The 22481-nt window shown below is 40.2% G+C and overlaps 1 protein-coding gene across 1 annotated transcript in view; it reads left to right on the forward strand.

Annotated features, from left to right (window-relative positions):
- The window catches only part of arhgef39 (Rho guanine nucleotide exchange factor (GEF) 39), a 52547-nt gene that overhangs the window by 3730 nt on the left and 26336 nt on the right, over positions 1-22481 (forward strand). The window contains exons 2-5 of the mRNA XM_063460290.1: positions 1499-1593; positions 6075-6195; positions 8800-8918; positions 18187-18257. Of these exons, the coding sequence (XP_063316360.1) occupies positions 1499-1593; positions 6075-6195; positions 8800-8918; positions 18187-18257 (406 nt within the window). The remainder of the gene's footprint in view (positions 1-1498; positions 1594-6074; positions 6196-8799; positions 8919-18186; positions 18258-22481) is intronic.

Genomic DNA, 22481 nt, shown 5'->3' on the forward strand with positions numbered 1-22481 from the left:
TTTTCCTTCTCTCACCCCAACCAATCACAGCAGATGGCCCCGCCCCTCCCTGAGCCTGGTTCTGCTGGAGGTTTCTTCCTGTTAAAAGGGAGTTTTTCCTTCCCACTGTCGCCAAAGTGCTTGATCATAGGGGGTCATATGATTGTTGGGTTTTTCTCTGTATTTAATATTGTGCGATCTACTGTACAATATAAAGCGCCTTGAGGCGACTTTTGTTGTGATTTGGCGCTATATAAATAAAATTGAATTGAATTCTCGTTCTCCGTCGCCGCCATGCTTTTTCCACCATGTGCGTATGAAAACAAAGGCACTGCGCATGCGCGTTTTACCCATATTCTATTGCCATATTTCATTTTCTTATCGTTGCCCGACATTATACCGGTATTACCGTGAACGGTATGATATGGCCCAGCCCTAGTTATTACCAACCAGCTTCTGTTCAGTAGCTACTGTTGTCTCCATTCTGTTGCTGCCTGCAGGTGAAGGGGAGAGGGACATGTATTTAGTGAGGGAGAGAGGTGGGGTAGAGGCAAATGTGGACAAGAGAGGGGTGAACTAGCAGCTTCACACGTCGAATTGTAATGTAACATAAACTGTATCGATATAAATGTATTTTGCATGAAAGTATATCCTAACCTTCCTTGACCCCATCTTAATTTATACTTATTTAGAAAATTCTTTAGTTAGGGCAGTTGAAGTAATGTATAATAAAATGTTTATGGATTTAGTATAAAAATATTTCCTATAATTGTCATTGTGGGAGTGGAGCTGAATCAGTCTCTTGGGGAACGTGGGCCTCTGCCCGTGTGTTAGTGGTGCAGTGGGTGGTGAAGATTATCCAGGATGCATAAGGGTTTGATCAGTCACCTCTTCTCCATCGCACCTTTAAAAGTTGCTTTCTGAGTAACTTGTCATAATTCCAGGAAACAAGAACACTCTGATACCTTGAGAACCCGTCTATAAAGATCTGATCGGCTCGTCTGTGGAGGTTGTGTATATTCCAGACCCGAGGTGGAATTCATCATATTTGCCTCAAAGAGAGAACAGACTTTTTCTACTCACTGCTGCTGCCCAGTTTCTACACAATTATTCACCCCCCCATCCGTTCACTCCAATTAGGAGTCATTTTAGGCCTAATGCACATTCAATTTGCTAATCCCATTTTCACTTCAAATGACTTGAGACCAGCACAGCTGTCGCTTTATTGTCAGTGCTGTGGTACGACAGTGTCCCTCTGCATTTGTGCTTCAAATTGGCTCTTCCAAAATAATCATAGCAGTCAGAAAGTGGCTGTAGGGCAGCAACACCCCAGCCTTATAGTACCTGCTGCTGTTAAATGTCCTGTTTTTCTGTGTAGCTTTACTTTTAGGGTTGTCAGCAATAAAAGCACCTGCTTATCAAAAAAATCATCAGAAGCCTATCCAATCGGAGACAACCGAGTAACACAAATGCTGGAAGATAATGTCCCTTTGTCTCTCTCTGCTCTGTTTCTTTGCAGTTCTTTGTGGACATTTTGAAGGCCAAAGGAAGCCTGAGGTCGGACATTAGAGAAGACATTTTCTGTTCAATTAAAGCTATTCTATCAGTAAACCAGTAAGTATTCTCTGAATAATTTAAAGAATATCCATGCTCTGGGGATTGTGGTGAGAGCCTGCGTACAGATAGGCATGCTTAGTTTGTCTGTTCTGCAAGAATGCAGCGTAGATAAACTCTTAGTTTACCAAAGCACAGTCTTATCTTCACATTAGCAAAGGTTAGTGTTATTGTACTGCAGTGCAGAGCAGTTCTCTTCCTCAGTAGATGTATATCACAAATGAACAGCATTATTATTATCGCAGAATATTAATGCACTTTCTCGCTAATGACCAATTCTGAGACAAACTGATCTCACCGCATGTCTAGACATCAATTGATTCGTTTGTGTTGATGCTGTAAAATTCAGATCCCCGAGTCCGCACGAATGACTTAAAATAAACGGGTTGAGGTTTGAAGTTGGAACATGTGTGCATGTTGAGGCCCTGGATTTAGCTCTGCAATCCATAAATCAATATGGTAGAGAAACGAGCTCAAAATGGGTTTTGGAAGCTGACAGGAAAACTGATATTTTCATTTCAAAGCATTTTAAACTACGACTGGTCCAAATATGGGTCATTCCTACTGTTCCCTGCCATTTTCAGATTGTAATATCATTTTTAAAATTTCCAGTTTTCCATGATTTTGTCACTACATTTAAAAGAAAAGTTGCTATAAAATATATTGGTGAAGCTCAGGATATTATGCTGTAACGATGATCCATATTTTCCACACATGGCACAACTTGTTATAGGACAGGGTCATCTCTGTTACTGTTTTAAATGTTTGAAGAGCTAAACAGTCCCTGCTTTTGCTCTGTAAATGTATTTTTAAGAGGGTGTTAATAAAAAGATCAAGAATGTAAACTGGACAGAAGAGTGAAAGGAAAACAGCCTACATGTGCCACACACTTATGAGAAGAACAATATTTGATTTGCATTGTAGAAAGAACGCCACGGGTGTGTCCAGCTGTTATATCTGCCAAAGGTGGCCACTCTGATGAGTCAGACATTTGGAATATATTATGGTCCATAAACTGACTCCATGATTTATTTTTTTAACTCCAGTTGCTTATTTGTACCATGCTTTCATTTCAGAGTGCAGTGAGACAAACTGCATAAATTACAGTAAAAAAATGGGGTGTTCTAAAACATTAGAACGATAGTGTAGATATATATTAAATAAATAAATAATAAGGCATGGCCTAGCAGTGTGAGTGCGAATGGTTGTCTGTGTCTATGTGTCAGACCCGCGACAGACTGGCGACCTGTCCAGGGTGTACCTGCCTCTCGCCCTAAGACAGCTGGGATAGGCTCCACCCCCCCGCGACCCTGACAAGGATAAGCAGAAGAGAATGGATGGATAAACTCAAGTATGCTGATAGCTCTCTTTGAAGTCGTATCTGTAATTCATGTTGGCTTATAAGTCTAATGTAGGAAGTGTCCGTGTATTTTCTTATTCATATGAGAAAGATTGCTCCTAGCCCATAGTTCATTATCAGACTGCACAGAATGGGAAACTGTGGAGTAGGTGCTTCAGAGACCATTGATTGGGAATTCCATTTCCGAGCTAAATAATGAGTTGTACGAGTTCCCCAAGGCCTCTATCCCCTGCAGACTGACGGGCTTTCTCATTGAGATTGCCGCAATGAAGATTGAGGTATGCATTACACAGTCTGATGTATTGGATAAATGGTTTTGCAGTTCACATACTGTTTATCTTCATTATGAAGTCCTTATTTAATCAGTGATGTGAATATAATGACAAGCTCTTGAGATAAAACGGGCCATGGAGATTCAGTGTACCAGTGCCGCAGTGATTCACCACTAGGAAATGATTCAATATGTATGTGAAATTTTCTGATACTTGAAACTTCAAGTAATGTAATCATCACTCAGTTCAGCAACAGGAAATAGGAATGCAAATGTTGCTGTTTTCCTCTAATGTGTAATATGCATTTAGATCCATATATATTTGGGCACTGCCACAAATGTAGTTACTATTACTGCTTACCAAAATAAGAGTGTTGGCTTATTAATGTGCAGACTTATTTATAGTATATTTATACTCATTCAGGTTCAAGGAATCGCTCAGGACTGACGTCTCTATAATGTGTAATCCCTCTAATACCTTTTTAAATGGTCCAAATGTAATTAGACAGTTAAAAACAAACTGCTGTGCAATAATTATTTTGTATGTCTTTGTAGATTAAGAAAGTAAAATGTTGACATTTGCATTGATTTTATGTCTCTTTCCATTAAATTGAAATGACCATAAAAAGTGAGCAAACTTACAAATTCAACAGTGGATCAAATAATGATTTCCCTCACTGTATAGAGCTGTTACTGCTGGTGCTGGTGAGTTTTTAAAAATAAACAAGTCAGTAAACTTGTCGGGCCAATAGATGATTCATTTTATTTAATGGCAAAATACTCACAAACAGCAACTGAAACAGCTGAAATAAATGTCAAAGCATAATGAAAGGAAGAAAGCTACTACTTGGCAATGCCCACATTTGTTTGGTGATGTCCCATCTTCACGTTGTCATTTCCTCCCAAGAATCCATAATAAAATATTTAAAATTATCAGTGGAGAGTAGGCAAATATCTAGGATAAAGGTGGTAATACCTGAAAAGTTTATATGACATTTGGATAAAAGATTTCATTCAACTTAAATTAAGGTGATGGGGCGGTTGGGGAAGGAAGTTAGTGTGCAGCACTGGTCCAGAATGGTGTGTTGACCAAGCACAAAGCAGAAACAAACAAAAGAACACAGAAGCTGTGAAAGGGACATCGATGTAATGTGGGGGAATATGAACAGAGAGAAAGCAGAACCCAGCTGTGCTCGCTTTCCAACATAATAAATAGAAATCATAAATGTGACAGCGCTCCCAGTGAATCCAGTGTGGAACATACTGTCAGCATTACATTTGGGGAGGTGAGGTTGTCATTAAAGTAGGTGGAGTCTAGGATGCAGCTCAGACACTGGACACTGTGGGTAAAAACGGCTGACATCACATTGTGGGGTTTTTTTGAGAGCAACAAAATGCTGGTTTAATGCTTTAGTATTAGCGAACTGTTTATTCCATTTATAGTTTCTCATGTTTCGTCCTGTGTTTTGAGAGTTGCCATTCATCTGTTGAGCCTTCTCCAAATAATGGTGACGTGGCCTGAATTGTTTGGGTTCGGTTGTATCATCCACGATGCCGCAACTGCTTGGAATTAATGCGGATGACACATGGAATGCTAATGTCCTCTCCACGTTGGTGCTGATGGTCGGACAATTTAATTGCTGTGGAAAAAAATGTAAAAAATGTAATCCATAATTTCATGTTTATCATAATAGTCTCTGTCAGAAAGGGAAAGAAATGGAAATACATTTTTTCTTGCCCTTTGCTCTCGTTAGAACCCTCTCGGCTTCTGCATCTCCCGATTATGAACAGAGCCCACCTTTGCCGGCAACTTCATTAAAATCTATTTAAATCAACTTCAACAGTAAAGTGCTCCTTCTCACAGCTTGTATGAGCAGAAGTCTCTGGGAACATCATTAGAGAATGTGTGTGCGTGAATATGTGGTACTTCCTCTAAGTTCAAATAACAAGCTCCTTCACAAGTGTCAACACCCCCAACCAATTGCTTAAGTTCGGCAGGCGTGTTCTTACTACAAAGTAGCCCTGGGTGCTCTGAAGGTACATCTGTCGTCTGGGTCCCAGTAAATACGTCACCCATGGGGGAAGAAACACTACAGAACCTTGACTGCTAAATCTCTCATTAACAGGGAAGCAATCCTCTGAACTCTGCTCAGCCTCCTCACTTTCTCTAAATGTGTATGCCTTTGTTGAAAATGATGCTTCAGATGCGATCTAACCTCACATGAGCTCCTTGTCAGGGAGCGTGGCACTGATGCAAAGAAGCAGTGCCGTCTCAGACAATAATGCACAATAACTCAACTCGAGGCTAAATGTTTGCTAGGAGAGTAAACTTTAACATGAACGTGTCAAAGGTCTGTGAGGCACAAAAAATGTGCCACGTTTATTAAAATAGTTCTTGATACCATGTCCTGTGGATTTGTTAAGGATGTTGTGACTCAGGAGTAACATGCCACACACACGGCTTACTTGCGCTGCCCGTAAACTAAGCGACAATGATCCAGTGAAAGTGACTACCGTAGCAAGTTCTAAATATATATGGGGTCTTTGATTTAACAGACTGGTTTACAAAACCAAAGAAAAAGACAGAAAAGCAAATATTAAATACACATTTTGCTTTGTACTAATGCAGGATTTAATGTTTGCTAAAATTGATACCATTTGTTATTATACATAAATGATATACAAATTAGTGTTATGGATCATGTTAGCTGATTAATTGATTTAATTAATTTCAAAGCAAAAAGGGACAACAAAGAGAACTAGGGAAAAATAACGTGCAATAGATCATGTTTAAACTTGTGTGTTTAAACGTGTGTGTGTGTGTGTGTGTGTGTGTGTTTCTCCTCTCAGGACTCTACTGATCCATTTGGAGAATGGCTACTTTGGCAAAGGCCTTGACCAGTTCTCCACCCATATGCACCATTACTACACATATGTGGATAACATTTATAAAGCCCAAAAAGTGCTTCAGGTATGAACATTATATTTGAACTTGGTTCAGACTGTTAGTCGATCTTTTTTGTCACTGATGTCAGTTTTTCTGTTTTCATCTATTTACTGATTTCTTGTTACATTGAATAGCAAAGCACAACAATTTTATCAGATCAAATTTATTATGTAGTTTTACTGTGAACTTCAAGAATGCAAGTTTTTGCAGAATCTAATTTTCTGCATGTTGATAGATGTAAAGAAACATGCTGCTGCGTCTTCATTCGGCCGCTCTCTTTAGCAGTAGCCAAAGTGGATAATCTGTCATTTGCATCATACCAAACCTTTGCATATGCTCCTTCACTACATCCATGAGTTTTCTCTCTGGTCTGCTCCATAATCAACATCCTTCATTTTTAATCCTTCAACTCGGCCTTTAGTCTTTTTGTCAGTGATAGCCTTCAAACCATACACACAGTTAGATCCATATATATTTGGACACTGACATAAGTTTTTTTTGTTTTTGTTTGTTTTAAATGTTTACTGAAAAATATTCCAATTATAGTTATACAATGGACATAATGTGCACACTCTCAGCTTTCATTTGAGGGTTGGCTGAAGATTCAATTTGACGAAGGGTTTAAGAGTTTCAGCTTCTTGACATGTGACATCTAGTTACAAAAGTAATTGGACAATTGAGTCAAAGGCTATTTCACGGGCAGATGTGGGCAATTCCTTTGATATGTCATTATCAATTAAGTAGCTAAAGGGCCTGGAGTTGATTTGAGGTGTGATGATTGCATTTGGAAGATTTTGCTGTGAACAGACAATATGCAGTCAAAGGATCTCTCCGTGCAGGTGAAACAAGCCATCCTTAAGCTGCAAACACAGGAAAAAAAACATCAGAGAAATTGCTGCAGTCTTAGGAGTAGCAAAATCTTTAGTCCATCCTGAGGAAAAAGAAAGCATTGGTGACCTCAGCAATGCAAAAAGACCTGGACGTCCACAGGCAACAGTAGTGGATGATCGCAGAATCATGGTGATGAGAAAACCCTTCACACCAGCCAATCGTGAACAACATTCTTGGATAAATATCCAAGTCTACCATAAAGAGAAAGACTACTGTTCCACTGAAGGAAAAAGTACCCTAGACCATTATGGCGCCCTCTCCACTGTGGAGTGGAAAACACCTCAGGTGGGATCTGCTTGTCATGCCAGCAACGTTGGAAACCATCAGGACCATTGAGGTTACATTTGTTCTCATCAGAGAATAAAACTTTCTTCCACCTTTCAGTGTCCCATGTTTGGTGCTCTGTAGCAAAGTCCAAACGGTCAGTTCTGTGGCGTTCAAGGAGACGAGACGTTTTTTTGTTCTTGAAGCCTTTCAGCCTCAGATGGCGTCTGATGGTTATGGGGCTGCAGTCGGCACCAGTAACGGCCTTAATTTGGGTCGAGGATCGTCCAGTGTCTCGACGGACAGCCAGTTGGATCCTCCGGCTCAGTGCTGGTGACATTTTTTGGGTCTTCCACTTGAGTTTTTGTTCCATAAGCCTCAGGATCATTTAGGAAATATCAAATGACCGTCTTACTGCGTCCCACCTAGCAGTGATGGCGTGCTGTGAGAGAGCCTGCTTATGCAGTTCAACAACCCGACCACGTTCAACAAGGGAAGGTTTGTTTTCCTTTGCCATCAGAACATCCTGACAGTGTGACTACTTGACAGAAAAGGACAATAAAGCCACATTTTTGCACAGATTTGGCCTTTTAAAGGCAAGTGTTCCTAAACTTTTGATCAGCTGTAAAACAGCCTGTTTCAGTTTAACAGTTGTTTTCAATAAATTGCTCAAAAAATGTTTTGTCTCACTCCCATTTCTTCTTGTTGCATGTTGAAGCTCTACTTTGAACCTTGTTAAGCTCCAACCGTGCAAATAGGATTTTTTTGTCATTTTTAAAGTGGTCTTAAACTTTTGATCAGGATTGTGTTAATGATTTTGTTTCTCATCTGTTCCTGAGTGTCTTTAGATTGTGGAGTGATTGTTTTTTGATATGTTTTAGCCCACTTCACATTGTCAGACAGGTTCCATCTAAGTGAGTTCTTGATTTAAGAGGTCTGGCAGTAATCAGGCCTGGGTGTGGCTAGTGAAATTGAACCTAGCTTTCCATAAAATGTGTTTAATCACATGACCACTGCAAGTAAGAATGGGCTCAGAGCTGACCTCTGACCTAATCCCACTCCTGCCTCGACCTTCTCACTCCTACTGGACACCTTGATACTCTCCTGGTGTCTTCATACACGTCCTCCACCACCCTCATATACTTCTCTGGCACTGAGACTCAGTGAACGCCTTCTGACCTTTTCTATACTGCACCATCAATGCTCTGAAAGCAAACATCACATGTGTAGTACTCTTTCTCAACATGAAAGCGTACTATTACTCGCCGATTGTCATTTCTCTTCTTAACATACCTTCAGCAACCCTTTCCTATATCTTCATTGTATTGCTCACCAATGTTATTCCTCTGTAGTTACTACTGCTCTGCACATCACATTCATGAAAACTGGTCCCAGTACACTTCTTATAAATTCAGAAGCTATGTCTTGTAAATGTCTCTGAATAATCTCCCAGTGTCTTGTGTCCATTTTCAGATGCAGCTTAAGAAAAACAAGGCCTTCAGACGGTTCAAAAAACTGCAGGAATCCCGCCCAGAATTCAACAACCAGAAGCTGGAGGACTTGCTCCAACTCCCCCTGCAGCGGACTGATCAGTGAGATTATATATTATTATAATCCTAATTAGGTTTAAAAAGAAACAACAATCTCAATATCACTTTTTTTTAATAAAACACTGCTGAGAAATGAAACGAAAACTTTTGAACACTAGAGTATAGCGTAACCTTTTTTTTCACTAGTTTTGCATCTGGCTTTGGTCAGTGTCACTGCTGTTAGCATAAGCCAGTAAAAGAGCTTTTCCTTTGGTATCTACTTGGGTCGGCTCCTTCTCCACTCCGTTTTCAGGGTTTTCCATTAGGTGGTACCTGGTATTAGGTCCATGTATAGCACGTACTCAGCCGGGGCTCCAAGCAATCTGAGACGTAAACCTTACGTTTTGTTGACTTGGGCATTTACAGTGTAGGGCCAGAAAAGTTCTGGAAATATTTATTTGTCACATTAATGTTCTGTCTAGGGCTGTCGAAATTAACACGTTAACGCAGATTAATCCATCATCAAGATTAATCTGATTAAAATTTGAAGCTCAATTAACCCATCTGCAGCGCAGAATGACTCAAAATGCCTGAAATGTCTCTTTCAACGCATTTCGGGCAGTTTGTCCAAGTAGAGTTACCTTAACACATGCGCAAATAGGCATTTGATCTGGTAGTGAGAAGCAGCAGAGCCAATGTGGTAATCAGCACATCGGCCCTCTCGATAGGAAATTTGAGTATTAAAAAACCCCAAGATGGAATAGTTGACCGACATAAAGTATTATGCACATTTTGCAGGAAGGAATTTTCTTTTCACCGAAGCAGTCTCAGCTTAAAACATTAACGCCGAGCTTACGTTAGTCGGGGATGCTGCTAGCACTTTGGCTAACGCGTCGCCCAGCTTGCGACAAACCAACCAGTCGGGGCCTCAGTAAGTCTAACTCGGACAAATTAACTGACACAATTGCCAAGTGGGCAGGGTTAGGTTCTGCAACAAACTGCAGACCTATTAATATCACCGAGGACACGGGCTTTACAAAGGTGTTGCAAGTTGCCTCTCAAGATGCATTGTACAAGGCTCTAACAAGAAGCACAATAATGTCAAAAATTCATCAGCTGTATGAAACTGAAAAGTAGCCAAACATGTCGCCCTGACAGGGGACTGCTGGACTTCTGTGAGTAAGAGTAACTATCTTGGGCTTACTGCTACATGGGAATCAAAGTCGTTTGTATTGAGAATATCGAAGACAGAGGAGCGTCACTTCACAGAGGCGTGTGCTGAACATTTCCTAACAGTGGCACGTGAGTGGGAAATTGAGGGAAAAGTCACAGCTGTAGGGACTGATTGTGCACAAAACATGACAGCTGCAGCTAAACTTTTGCCATTTGAGCATATGCCAAGTGTCGCAAAATTGTTGGCCACTTCAAACATAGTTCAGCCAACGCCAACAGTAAACAACTCCGGTGGAGCGGAAGGAGCCATTGATCCAGGACGTGCCAACAAGCTGGAATTGAAGAAATGGTCAAGCGTCTATCTAACCACAGCCAAGCAGCATTTGAAGCGACCCTGGACCAACAGAGCCACAAACTTGTCATGCTGATGCCACAAGAATGGAACAAACTGCAGAAACTGGCGTCTCTTCTGGAGCCCTGCAAGTAAGCAAGCTAAATACAACTTAGGCTGAAATAAAATGAACTGATTAAAGAAAATCCTTTTCTTGTTTTAATAACCCTTTTGTTCTTCTTCCATCTCTCCCTCTGCATTCAGCATTCCAAGAAGACCTAACCTCCCGTCAAGAAAACTATTTCAACAATGAATGGCTCAAGATTGCAACAGCAGCAGTGGTCCTCGTTTCAAGGACTTGAAATGCCTCCCCAAGAGTGACAGAGAAAGGGTGTGGACCACACCTGGAAGACTGCTGCATGATCAATCCCCACCTCGACAGACCTGTGAAGATGAGCCCCCCCAAGAAAATGAGTCTTTTACAGATGGGCTCAGATTTAGAATCAGATGAGGAGTTGCTGCCTGACAGAATCATGCATTTGTACAGACAGAGATGATCATTAGTATGCAGGACTGTCCCTTGGAGTGGTGGTCGGCTCATTAAGGAGATCATGACATGCTGGCACTGCTGGCTTGCAAATATCTTGTCACTCCTGCAACCACTGTTTATGTGAGAGACTGTTCTCAGTTCTCGGACAATGTTAACAAGTTAGCTTGTCTTAGTAACTGGCTGAAAGAGGAATAACAGGGCCAAATTAATGTGGATAAATGTTCACGGAGTTTTTTTGTAAACATGAATGATGAAAATTTTAATTGTTTGACAGTGCCGGGTAAATCATTCCTATAAGTTAAATGAGCAGCCATTGACAGCCGGGGTACTGTGGTTTGTTGCGATCTGGCCTGTAAGGCAGCGCTAGGAGACATGTGTTCACATGTTGGTGCCATCCTCTACGCTCTTCTGACAGAAGAAGGTCCTTTGCCCTCCAGCATGGCAAACCTGGATCCTCCGTAGCCGGTTACCAAGACTACATTAGGTACCCTCAGAAGATCTACTAGATGATGTGAATGCAGCACTACGGACGATACCTACCACCATTACCGAGACTAAGCAGCTGATCTATACTACGGTAGCAGTGATCAGTGAGATGCTTGGCTGCAAGTTAAAAAGCCACAAGGAGCAGTACCTTCCATGGAGAAGGAGACTACAGGCCAATATCAAGGTAGCACGAAGGGAGGTTAGCCAACTGTCGGAGCTGCAGAAAGGTGCAACAAAGAAGGTGCCGAAGAAGAACAGCAGACTGTCCATACCAGAGGCCTTGAAAACTGCCAAGCAACGACTCACAGCCTTGGCCAGCCGCTTGAAGAGGTACACCAGAGAAATCGATGGCAGGAGAATAAACCAGCTGTTCTGATTTTACAAGAAGGCCTATGACTCGATGCTCCACACCTGGATCCTGGAATGCCTAGAACTATACAAGATCAACAGGACCCTAAGAGCCTTCATCAGGAAGGAGGATGTGGCACACACGGGGTCTATCAGACCAGGCAAGACCCCAGGTGCAGGCTGTGTAAAGATGCCCCTGAGACAATCCAGCACATAACAGCAGGGTGCAAGATGCTAGCAGCAGGGGATACATGGAACGCCATAACCAAGTGGCCGGCATAGTATACAGAAACATCTGTGCCGAATACGACCTGGAAGTTCCGAGGTCAAAATGGGAGATGCCCCCAAGGGTGGTGGAGAATGACCAAACTAAGATCCTGTGGGACTTCCAGATACAGACGGACGAAAATGGTGATGGCTAACCAACCGGACATAGTGGTGGTAGACAAACAGAAGAAGATGGCCGTAGTGATCGATGTAGCGGTTCCCAATGACAGCAACATCAGGAAGAAGGAACACGAGAAGCTGGAGAAATACCAAGGGCTCAGAGAAGAGCTCGAGAGGATGTGGAGGGTGAAGGTAACGGTGGTCCCCGTGGTGATCGGAGCACTCGGTGCGGTGGTCTGTCAATGAAGTTCTCCTGGGGCTCCAGTGGAGCCTTGCAGCCAGACAGCTGACTGATCAAAAGTCACCTTATATGACTAGACTTAAGTTTTAACCTATGTGATACCACCTTAAGTATTTCCAGTTGGTCGAATAATAAACTCCATCTGCTGGAGAGAAGGCCATTAATTGCAGATGAAAGTTTGGTCAATGACTAACCTGGTCAAGTGTTTTCATCTTGCTGCAAAATGAATTTATAGAATCTGAATAAACAAGCAAATGGATCTGTGATGAATCACTGAAGGATCTGTTGTTAGAGGAAGAGCAAAAGAATAGAAACAGTCCACTTCAAATTAAAAAAAACAAGCACAAAAGATTAAATCACTTTCGACGCTCCTCCCCAAATAGACAAAAAAAATGACCTGTCTTCTTGTCTTATCTTGTAGTAACAAATACATTACAGCCATTATTAGCAATGGACACCGTCACTGTTAGTAGGTAGTGGAAATGAAAATCTAATTAAACAAACAGTATAACACAAAGGAAACACTAATGAGCATTATTAGGCACATTTCAAATAATGTAAACCTAACACTCTCATTTAGCCGTCTTGTCCTGCTCATTAGCAGCAAACCAAAGAAAATATAATGAGACAACAACATAATCCTGACCATTTTCATAGTTCTGATATTCTAATGAAGAATGGAGCTGTAGAAAACATGAAGTGGTAAAGAGATATGCTTTCTGCTGTTGCAGCAGGAGTTGCAAATGGCTTTGCTGATGATAATGCAGACTTTTTTCTCACTCTGTTCTGGCCGACATACCGGGTCATTTGGGCATTTGCACATCAGTAAATATAGAAGACAAATTAAATTTCTAATTATTTTGCATGCATGCATTAAGGGTTTGAATTTGTAATTAAGAGACAAGAGGTGTCAGCAGACGCCTTTCTGGGTGAGTGGACATAACACGGACTTATTGGTGATTACTACACTTTAATAGCTTAAAAGAGAAGGAGCGCTGGTAAATATAGAAGTCTAGAGCATATCCATTGTGTAAATTAGAACTATAGGCGACCTATAAACGACTTTGTCTCATCATTCCTTTAAAAGGTAACTAACAGTGATTTATTCAAAGAGTGAAGAACTTTAAGTGTGAATATTATGAAACCTTTTCGAACTGTCCTCTGAATTATTATTAACTATATAATAATAATAATAATAATAATAATGAACTCCTATTTCCCATTCAAATCCATTGTTGTCAGCTAAAACACTCTACCTGCTCCTTTCTTTTGACAAAGAAAACTATGCAGAAAAGTGTTAGGACATGTTTCCCCAAAGATCTGAGCGGTGGAGACAAGTTGAAATGGCAACAAGTGTGAGCCATCAGTGTACCAATAAAGAGAAATGGCCACATGTGAACCTAACCCAGTTCATTAACCAGGCTAACAAAGTCAGTTTCTTTTACTCTAACAAACCAAATTAGTGGTGTATATCCATTTTTTTCTTACTTTGATATTATTCTACTGACATTTAAGTCACCACTGATGACACTAACCCCATGCTACCAATATATATCATTTTAAGTCTTTTAAAAATATTCTTTCAAGTTGTAGTAATCAGAGGACAAAGAACAATTATTATAAGTGACATGCATACAAAATAATTTAATATTTTTCAATTGATAAAATTTTTAACATTTTTAAAGATGCATTTCTGACATCAAATAATCTGTCACCTGTGTGGCTTGCAATACAGCCCTCACTCTGACAAGCCCAGTACCTGAACTATATGGGCAAAATACAGGACCACCAGCTACAGTTGTGCCATATTATATCATCCACAATGATGCCAGGATAAATTCTTACGTAATATCAAAGTGTCGTATTCATTGTTAGAGCAACACTGTGCATTTATGTTCCTTTGTGCAAATAATTATATGGAAACATCATGCAGGCTCCTACTAAGTTACTTTAGTTAATTAAGTGTTAAGTTACATTATGTCATTAACGGACATAATCTGGACACCATGTGGTTCGGGGGTAACCCCCGAGCCAGATAGTGGACACCAGAGGTGAAGGGAGCCACCAGGCTGAAGAAGAAGTCCTATCGGGCTTGATTAACCCGTGGGACTTCTGACGCAGCTGATAGGTACCGACAGGCAAAGTGGAACTTGGCTTGGGCAATGGCTGAAGCAAAAACTCGGGTGTGGGAGGAGAGGCCATGGAAAAAGACTTTAAGACCTCTAAGAGATTCTCGCAAACAGTCTGGCAACTCAGGAGGGCAAAGCAGTGCTTTTTGTGTATAGTGCAAGTGGAGCGCTGCTGACTTCAACTGAGAACATTATCAGGTGGTGGAAGAAATAGTTCGAGGACCTCCTTAATCCCACTAGCATGTGTTCTATGGAGGAGGCAGAGTCTGGAGACGAGGGGGACGACTCGTCTATCTTCAGGGGTGAGGTCACTGAGGCAGTTAAACAAATCCTTGGTGACAGGGTTACTGGGGTAGAAGGGGTTTACCCTGAGTTCTCTTTCCCTCCTACCTTTGTCGACATGAGGTCATGCTGAGGTACTTGGTGCACAAAGGTTCCCAACTTTCTGCAGAGTCGATAGCTACAAACCTCCAGACTTAATGTGGCATTCAGATTACCTCAAAAACAGTGTGTAGAGAGCTTCTGCCTGAGATTACCCAGTACAATACAAAGCATTAGATGCAGTGGTGTAAAGCATGGCGCCACTGGACTCTAGAGCAGTGGAGATTTGTTCTTTGGATTGATGAATCACGCTTTTCCATCTGGTTATCTAATAGACGAGTCTGGGTTTGGCGGTTTTAAGGAAAATAGTACTTTTCTAACCGCATTGTGCCAAGTGTAACGTTTAGGGGAAGGGGGATTATGGTGTTTAGTTGGGCTTGACCCCTTAGTTCCAGTGAAAGGAACTCTTAATGCTTCAGCATACCAAGAAGTTTTAAACAATTTCATGCTCTCAACTTTGTGGGAACAGTTTGGGGGATGGCCCATTCCTGATCCAACATGACTACATAACAGTGTACAAAGCAAGGTGTGGGCTGCACAGAGTCCTAACCTCAACCCATTTAGAAGACCTCTGGGGTGAATTAGAGCACAGACTGTGAGCCAGGCCGTCTTGTCCAACACCAGTGTCTGACCTCACAAATGCTCTTCCAGAAGGATGTTCGAATATTCCCATGAACACATCCCTGTACCTTGTGGAAAGCCTTCCCATAGAGTTGAAGCCCTCTACACTGGATTTCCATGTTTGTTCTCATGTTTCAGTAAATTTCTGAACCCAGTTTTTCAAGCAAAATACTAAGAAATGAGGTATGGTGCTATAGTTTTTCACAGTGCTGTGTTTTTCACATACTACTTGCACTATTACACTGCATCGTTGGTGCTCTGTAACATCCCTTATTAAACTCATTCCACCAAATGGACAAGAAGCAATGATTTGCAGGCTGCTAGCATTACAACTTGCCTCATTCACTGGCACCACTTTGTCTCTATAACAAGCCCAGACTAAAAAAAAGGGAAGACTGCAAAGGCAGAGACGAGCACAGTGGAAATCAATGTCAGCTGTCAATGCACTTCAAGGTCACATCGTCCTAGTAAAAAGGATTTCTTAGGAGAGGGACGCTCTTCACAACTGTTATCTTAGGCAGAGGCTTAAAGTTGATAGAATCTCTATAAATTTGTGTGGAATTGAATCTGAACATATTTAAACTGAATTTGAACGTTTTTGGGTTTTTTTTATTTTGCTTTTGCTATTTTACATTAAGTCAAGTTTAAATAACTTAAAAACCATTCATTTTTTATATATATACATAAAACCCAAATTAAAAATGTTTAAGAGATAGTTATACTACTTTATATTGCTGGTGATTTTCCTTTGATTCTGAATAATATAATCTTTAGCCAATCAGGGAAAAACCCCTAAGCATGTGGCTTATTATTACTCGTTTGTTTTTAGAGGCATCCTTGGCCTATGAGTCAGAATCTGGATCACCTTTATTGCTAAGTTGGTACACACACAATTTGTTGTTGAATAATTATAATTTTTCTTTTTGTAGTCCTGTGTCAGTTTAGCTTTTTGAAAAAAATACAACACTCTTAAGTGGTGGACTGGAATTGCATTGGGGTCTCCTATGGTCAGGCACCTACAGTGGAAAGTTGACAGTATTTAAAATATGTGCATTCACCTTTCAGTATTATCTGGGGGTAAACAAAATACAGCTGACAGCAAAAATCTGACCTGCACTCACATATTCTCTAAAGTGAGCCAGATATCACCAGTCTCTCATAAATATATACAAATAAGCATCTTGGAATTATTCCGGATTAGCGTCGTGCCGTATCATACCATTCTTTATAAAACTGTTAAAAATGTTTAGGTGATTCAGAAAGTGTCATGTCATCCTGTTAGCGATGTAGTGATGACATACATTAGTTCTGTAGCGCACACAGTGAGACCAGGCATGTCTAACAGCCCGCCAGTCTCCATGATGATTTACTACCTAAAAAGTGAGCAGCTTTAACAACCTGCAACAAAGCATAAATACTGCTTTGTATAAAACACAAAATAATTCAATCATTTCTCTCTTTTCTCTACATTGTAGGGTTTTTACCTTTTAATGTAAAGTGCCTTGAGGCAACTGTTGTTATGATTTGGTGCTTTAACCTCCTGAGAACTGAGGATAAAAAGTTTCTTTCAGTTTACCTTTTTTTGTCCACTACAGAGGACATAATGAATAGGCTGGATCTCAAGAGGATATAAATTGAATAAGAACGTCCCCAGGACAGTCTCCAGGAGAGAGGCCATTAACAAGAGGAGAGCTAGACTGGGCTGTAGAAGGGCATCAACCCAGCAGCATGACTTGTATGTGCTCCTGTGTGCGAGGAGAAACTAGGGGTGGCTTTTATAGCCTCACAATTATATCACAAAATAAAAAAAATTGCATTGCTTATATTTATGACAACATAGAAAAATACTGAACATGGTATCTGTGACTGTAGCTTGCATGCACCGACATTTATTACTGCAACCAAAATAAGTAAAGTTTATTTATTAAGCGCTCTAATTCTCTCTAGGTTTCTTTTGTTCATGTGTGTCTTTTATCTGTTTATTATTCATTTCTGTTAGAGTGTAATAATTGAAATAGCACTAAGTGTAGTGTGGCAATGTCTAAGCTGATAGGCGGGAGAAAATATAATAAAAGGAGGGCAGCATGGTGGTTTCGATATACATGTATGTGTGTAGGTACATGTATAAAATATAATCTTTCTGTACAAAACATTTTAGCATAAATATTAACGTTTGTGACTTTAATAAAATTAAAGTTGCAGTGTAAACTGTGTAACTGCATCGACTTATTGTTCCAGGTTTTATTCACACAAACAGAAAATGCCATTTAGTTGTTTGTTGGGGGCTTTAATTCGAACATCATTTCTAATCTGCACCTGGAGTTAAAGTCAGTATTTCATTTGTTCACTATGAGGAGGATACGATAAAACCAGTGCAGCTCTCCATCTCATCAAGGTACTGCTGCATCTGTCTGTCGTCATCTCGGGCAAAAATACTTCAAAGTAAAACTTGATCTTTCCATCTGAGTTAGTCGGGACAGTTTGCACATTTCTTTGGCTCGTTAGGCTTTTTTGAGATGCATTTTAAATGACACTGCTGCTGTTTGAATGTAACCAGTCCACAATTACAGAACTAAGAGTATCCTGTTCCACAGTGGCTATAGCTCTGAGAATGGGGGAAACTACGTGACCGTTTCTTTTGTCAGGTAATATTGTGACCTTATTTCTTTTGTGTCTTCTCACAGGTACAAACATTTCCTGCAGGATCTGACAGCCAACATCAGTGTAGACCATCCAGAATATGAACAGCTTTCAAGTAAGTGTCTTTGCTGCCGTCTGTAGTAATTAGAGCAGGATGATATGACCAAAAATATTTATCACAATATACATATGAAAATTTGCGATAACGATATAACTGACGATATAATTGACACGAGACAAATTACTTTACAACTCCACAACTTTATTAGTGCAAAAAAAACAACCATCAATGTATTTTCACTTAAACAAGCAGCTGTTTTTTATGTGCATCAAAGTTATATAAAAATTTAACAGTGCAAATGCAAATTCCTCGCTGACAGTTTAACCAAAAGGCATTTCCAGTGGAAACTGGCCGACATATCCTCAGCATAACTATGTATAATATCCACAAAACTTAAAAAGAGGTTATACACACACAATATAGTAATATTATGTTGAAGCACAGTACGTATCACTCTGCGAGGCTCCTGCCTACGATAGCCGTAATGCTCCGACAATCCATCAAGCGTGCGGCTTCGTAGCTTAGCAAAGTCGTACTGAGACATGTGACAGATTTTCGAGCGCCGTGTAGCACATAAAATCGTTTCGAGGTCAGTAAACACAACCAGAATTCATACATAAGGCGCACGGGATTATAAGGGGCACTGTCGATTTTCAGAAAAATCAAAGGATTTTTCTGTTTTCATACGCACATGGCTTTTTCAGCCATGTGCGTATGAAAACAAAGGCACTGCGCATGCGCGTTTTACCCATATTCTATCGCCATATTTCATTTTCTTATCGTTGCCCAACATTATACCGGTATTACTGTGAACGGTATGATATGGCCCAGCCCTAGTAGTGATGTTGTTCCATGTTTAGTGAAACATCTACAGGTTGACTGTGATTTTTTTTGTTATAGAACGATGTGTACGAGTTGTAGAAGCTAAGGTTAATACTACTGAAAAATGTCTTTCTGTTTCACATTGTGAACATCGTTAGTTTGTCAAAAACAGTCCCAAAAGCTCACTCTCACTGCGATTATTTTTACATGTGACGAAGCGCTTTCTAGAATGTAAAGCTAGTTTCCCATCAGCAGGAAAACAGACTGAGGAGAAAAACCCGAAACAAAACAACCTGTTAAAAACCTTCATCATAGCAGACTGGCTTGTATTCAAAGACAGCCCTCATTATTTTTATCTGAGGAAAAATAAGAGTAGTGTTTAGCTTTCATTGCTCATTTGTGGGGGTTTTTGTCGTAGCACTCGACTAGAAGAGAAATAAAAGCAAGGCAAAGCTTGGTATGTGTGTAAGTTGTAGTTTGATGTGGATTTTGACTTAATTAATTGGGAACGGATCAGAGGATATTAAGGGGCGAGCTTTATTAATAAATAAAATCTTCAACATCAACACGAATCTCGATAATGACTATTTTCAATCGTCAAATAAACAGCAAATCTGACTCAAGTGCGAATATACACAAAGAATTATTTATGTGTATCAATTAAAATCTCATTGCTGGTGTGCTGCCTTTGCTTACAAATTAAAACAGCCTCTGACTCTAAGATGAGGGAACATATCTAACCATACTTCACCATGACTTTTTCCTCTTCTCATTAGAGATCTGTTTTTAAACTCTGCTGCTTTTCTGTGTGTGTGTGTGTGTGTGTGTGTGTGTGTGTGTGTGTGTGTGTGTGTGTGTGTGTGTGTGTCAGCCTGCCTGGATTGTAAAGGGAATTGTTTAAAAAAAGAATCTCAGATAAATTGTGTTGTATGAAATTAAGCAGACTAACAAATATCACACGAGACTTTGTTGTTCATTTCTTGTATCCATTTGCTTTTCCTGTTCTTTGTTACTTTTTCCTGTGATGCTCCAGTGTCTGACTCGTATAGTAACCAAGTCTGACCTGACTAGCAGCAGCTCTCCAATCCTCCTGTTGTGGTCAAATACTATCTAAAGAGAAAATAAGTAGAATAAAGAGCTGTGAGGAGTGTGGATGTCTTTAGAGTGTCTGATTCATGTATTATTAATGCATCGTCCAGAACTCAGCACAAGAACATGCTAATTAGTAGGTGTTGTTATTCTAAAGCAGGAAATGAAAAACATTCCAAACATGCACAACAAAGAGAAAACGTCTACACGGATGCCTTGTTTGGTTTATACTTTAATTGTTGTGAAGTTAAGTGAGCCAATTAGGCTGTGATTATTTCAGTGTAGACAAGTTGCCCTGAGGATCAGGTTCATCTGCTGAGTTTCAGCGTTCATAATGAAAGCAGCAAAGTTGAGCTTGAAATAAAAATCCATCTGTTTGTTGTTATTTTAGACATGCTAATGATGTGGTTCTAAATGTTTACAGCAATTATTATAGCTGGCACACAGTAATTGGATGCTTCTGTCTGTTTTGATGATTTGCTTATTTGTTCTGGGGCAAATATTTTAAAGCTCTGCACAAGAAAGTAAAGCAAGTTTTTTTGGGGGTTTTTTTAACATGCAAATCAGTTTGTGATGATACACTCATCCTAGTCATGGACATAACTAGGGCTGTTCGATATAACGATATATATCGGATGACGATATAAAAACATCTATCGTTTCATTTTACGCTATCGTTTGTTTCGTGGTGTCGCAAAAATAAACTGTTTACAGCAATATTTTTTCATGGTTTTGATGGTCACTGTAGCAGCTATATTAATTTCTTAAAGTTCTCTCTTTCTCTTATATTTAATATAACCACACTACGGACGGACAAGCACCTGCTTTTATGCGTTGTCGTTAGCAACAACGATGGTAAAACCATCGCGTGTCAGCTTGTTTATTTTCCACATAAACCTTTCACAATAAAGCTCAAGATCCTGTTGAGACTTTTCAAAATAAACTGAATCACGTGAAAGAGTATGCAGAGTGTTTACGGATGAGAAGCAACAAAGAGCCGCCAGGTGCTAAAAAATAAACATTAGACTCAAACGTTAGAACAGGCTTTTCCCCGCAGCACGCCGTGTAATAAATACTTACAAAGAAAACGGCGGCGGTTACAACTTATGTCTAAAAATGTATCGTTTCATGCATCGGTTAAAACACTCGACTCCAGGTACACGACGCCCAGCTGGAAACACTTCAAGTCGAGCTGCCCGAGATTCACAGAATTTACAGAAAATGTAAAATTTTTGTGATTTATATCGTTATCGGGACGATAGATGTCTTATATCGGGATAGATTTTGGTCATATCGCACAGCCCTAGGCATAACTAAGGTTTAGACATGAGGTCCAATGAGGTCGAGGTTTTTTCTTTCAATGTATCGTATTTAATGTGTATTGCTGTGTTTTAATAAAAAAAAGAAATGGTGATGCTTATGAAAACAGAACAGCCGTTTAATGTTATTGTACACATGCAATACAACTGTAGGCGCACCAACGATATTCCCTGCACATGTGTAAATAGTAACACAACAGGTTTAAATAACAGACAAGAGGCAGACACGCACAGCAGAGATGTTTGAAGGGGCAGGTTCAAAGTTCAAAGTTAAAAAGGTGCACGTAGAACCAGGCTGTGCTCTTTTTAATTCAGCTGTGTGACAGATCCACTGCCTCACCTCTGCTTCTGTCTGAGGGTGTGTCTGTGTTCAGCCTGTCAAACCTGGTGTAGAAGGTGTGAGGGGTGTCTGGGAGGGGGACATCTCAGGTGTCTGTGGTAGTTGTGGTTCTCCTGTAGTTTGTGACCGATTTGATTCCCAGACTAGACTTTTGCACCTTCAGGCCAGGTGTAAACACACCTGACTGTGAAGGGCTTTGTCTTGAGCCTTTTGTCGTAAACTGGTTTGAGGCGGATCACTAGGTGATCAGACTTTCCAAAGTGGCTTTGGTTCAGCTGAAAAGGTATTTCTGATGTTGCTGGTAGAGCAGGGTGATATGACCAAAAATATTTATCACGATATATATTTGAAAATGTGCGATAACGATATAACTGACGATATAATTGACACAAGACAAAATAAACTCCACAACTTTATTAGTGCAAAAAAACCAAAAAAATGTATTTTCACTTAAACAAGCAGCTGTTTTTTTATGTGCATTAAAGTTATACAAAAATGTAACAGTGCAAATGCAAATTCCTTGCTGACAGTTTAACCAAAAGGCATTTCCAGTGGAAATTGGCCGGCATATCCTCAGCATAATCATGTATAACATCCACAAAACTTAAAAAGAGGTTATACACACACAATACGGTAATATTATGTTGAAGCACAGTACGTATCACTCCGCGAGGCTCCTGCCTACGATAGCCGTAATGCTCCGACAAT

Source organism: Pelmatolapia mariae, linkage group LG17 (genome assembly GCF_036321145.2).
Source record: "Pelmatolapia mariae isolate MD_Pm_ZW linkage group LG17, Pm_UMD_F_2, whole genome shotgun sequence".
NCBI lineage: Eukaryota > Metazoa > Chordata > Actinopteri > Cichliformes > Cichlidae > Pelmatolapia > Pelmatolapia mariae.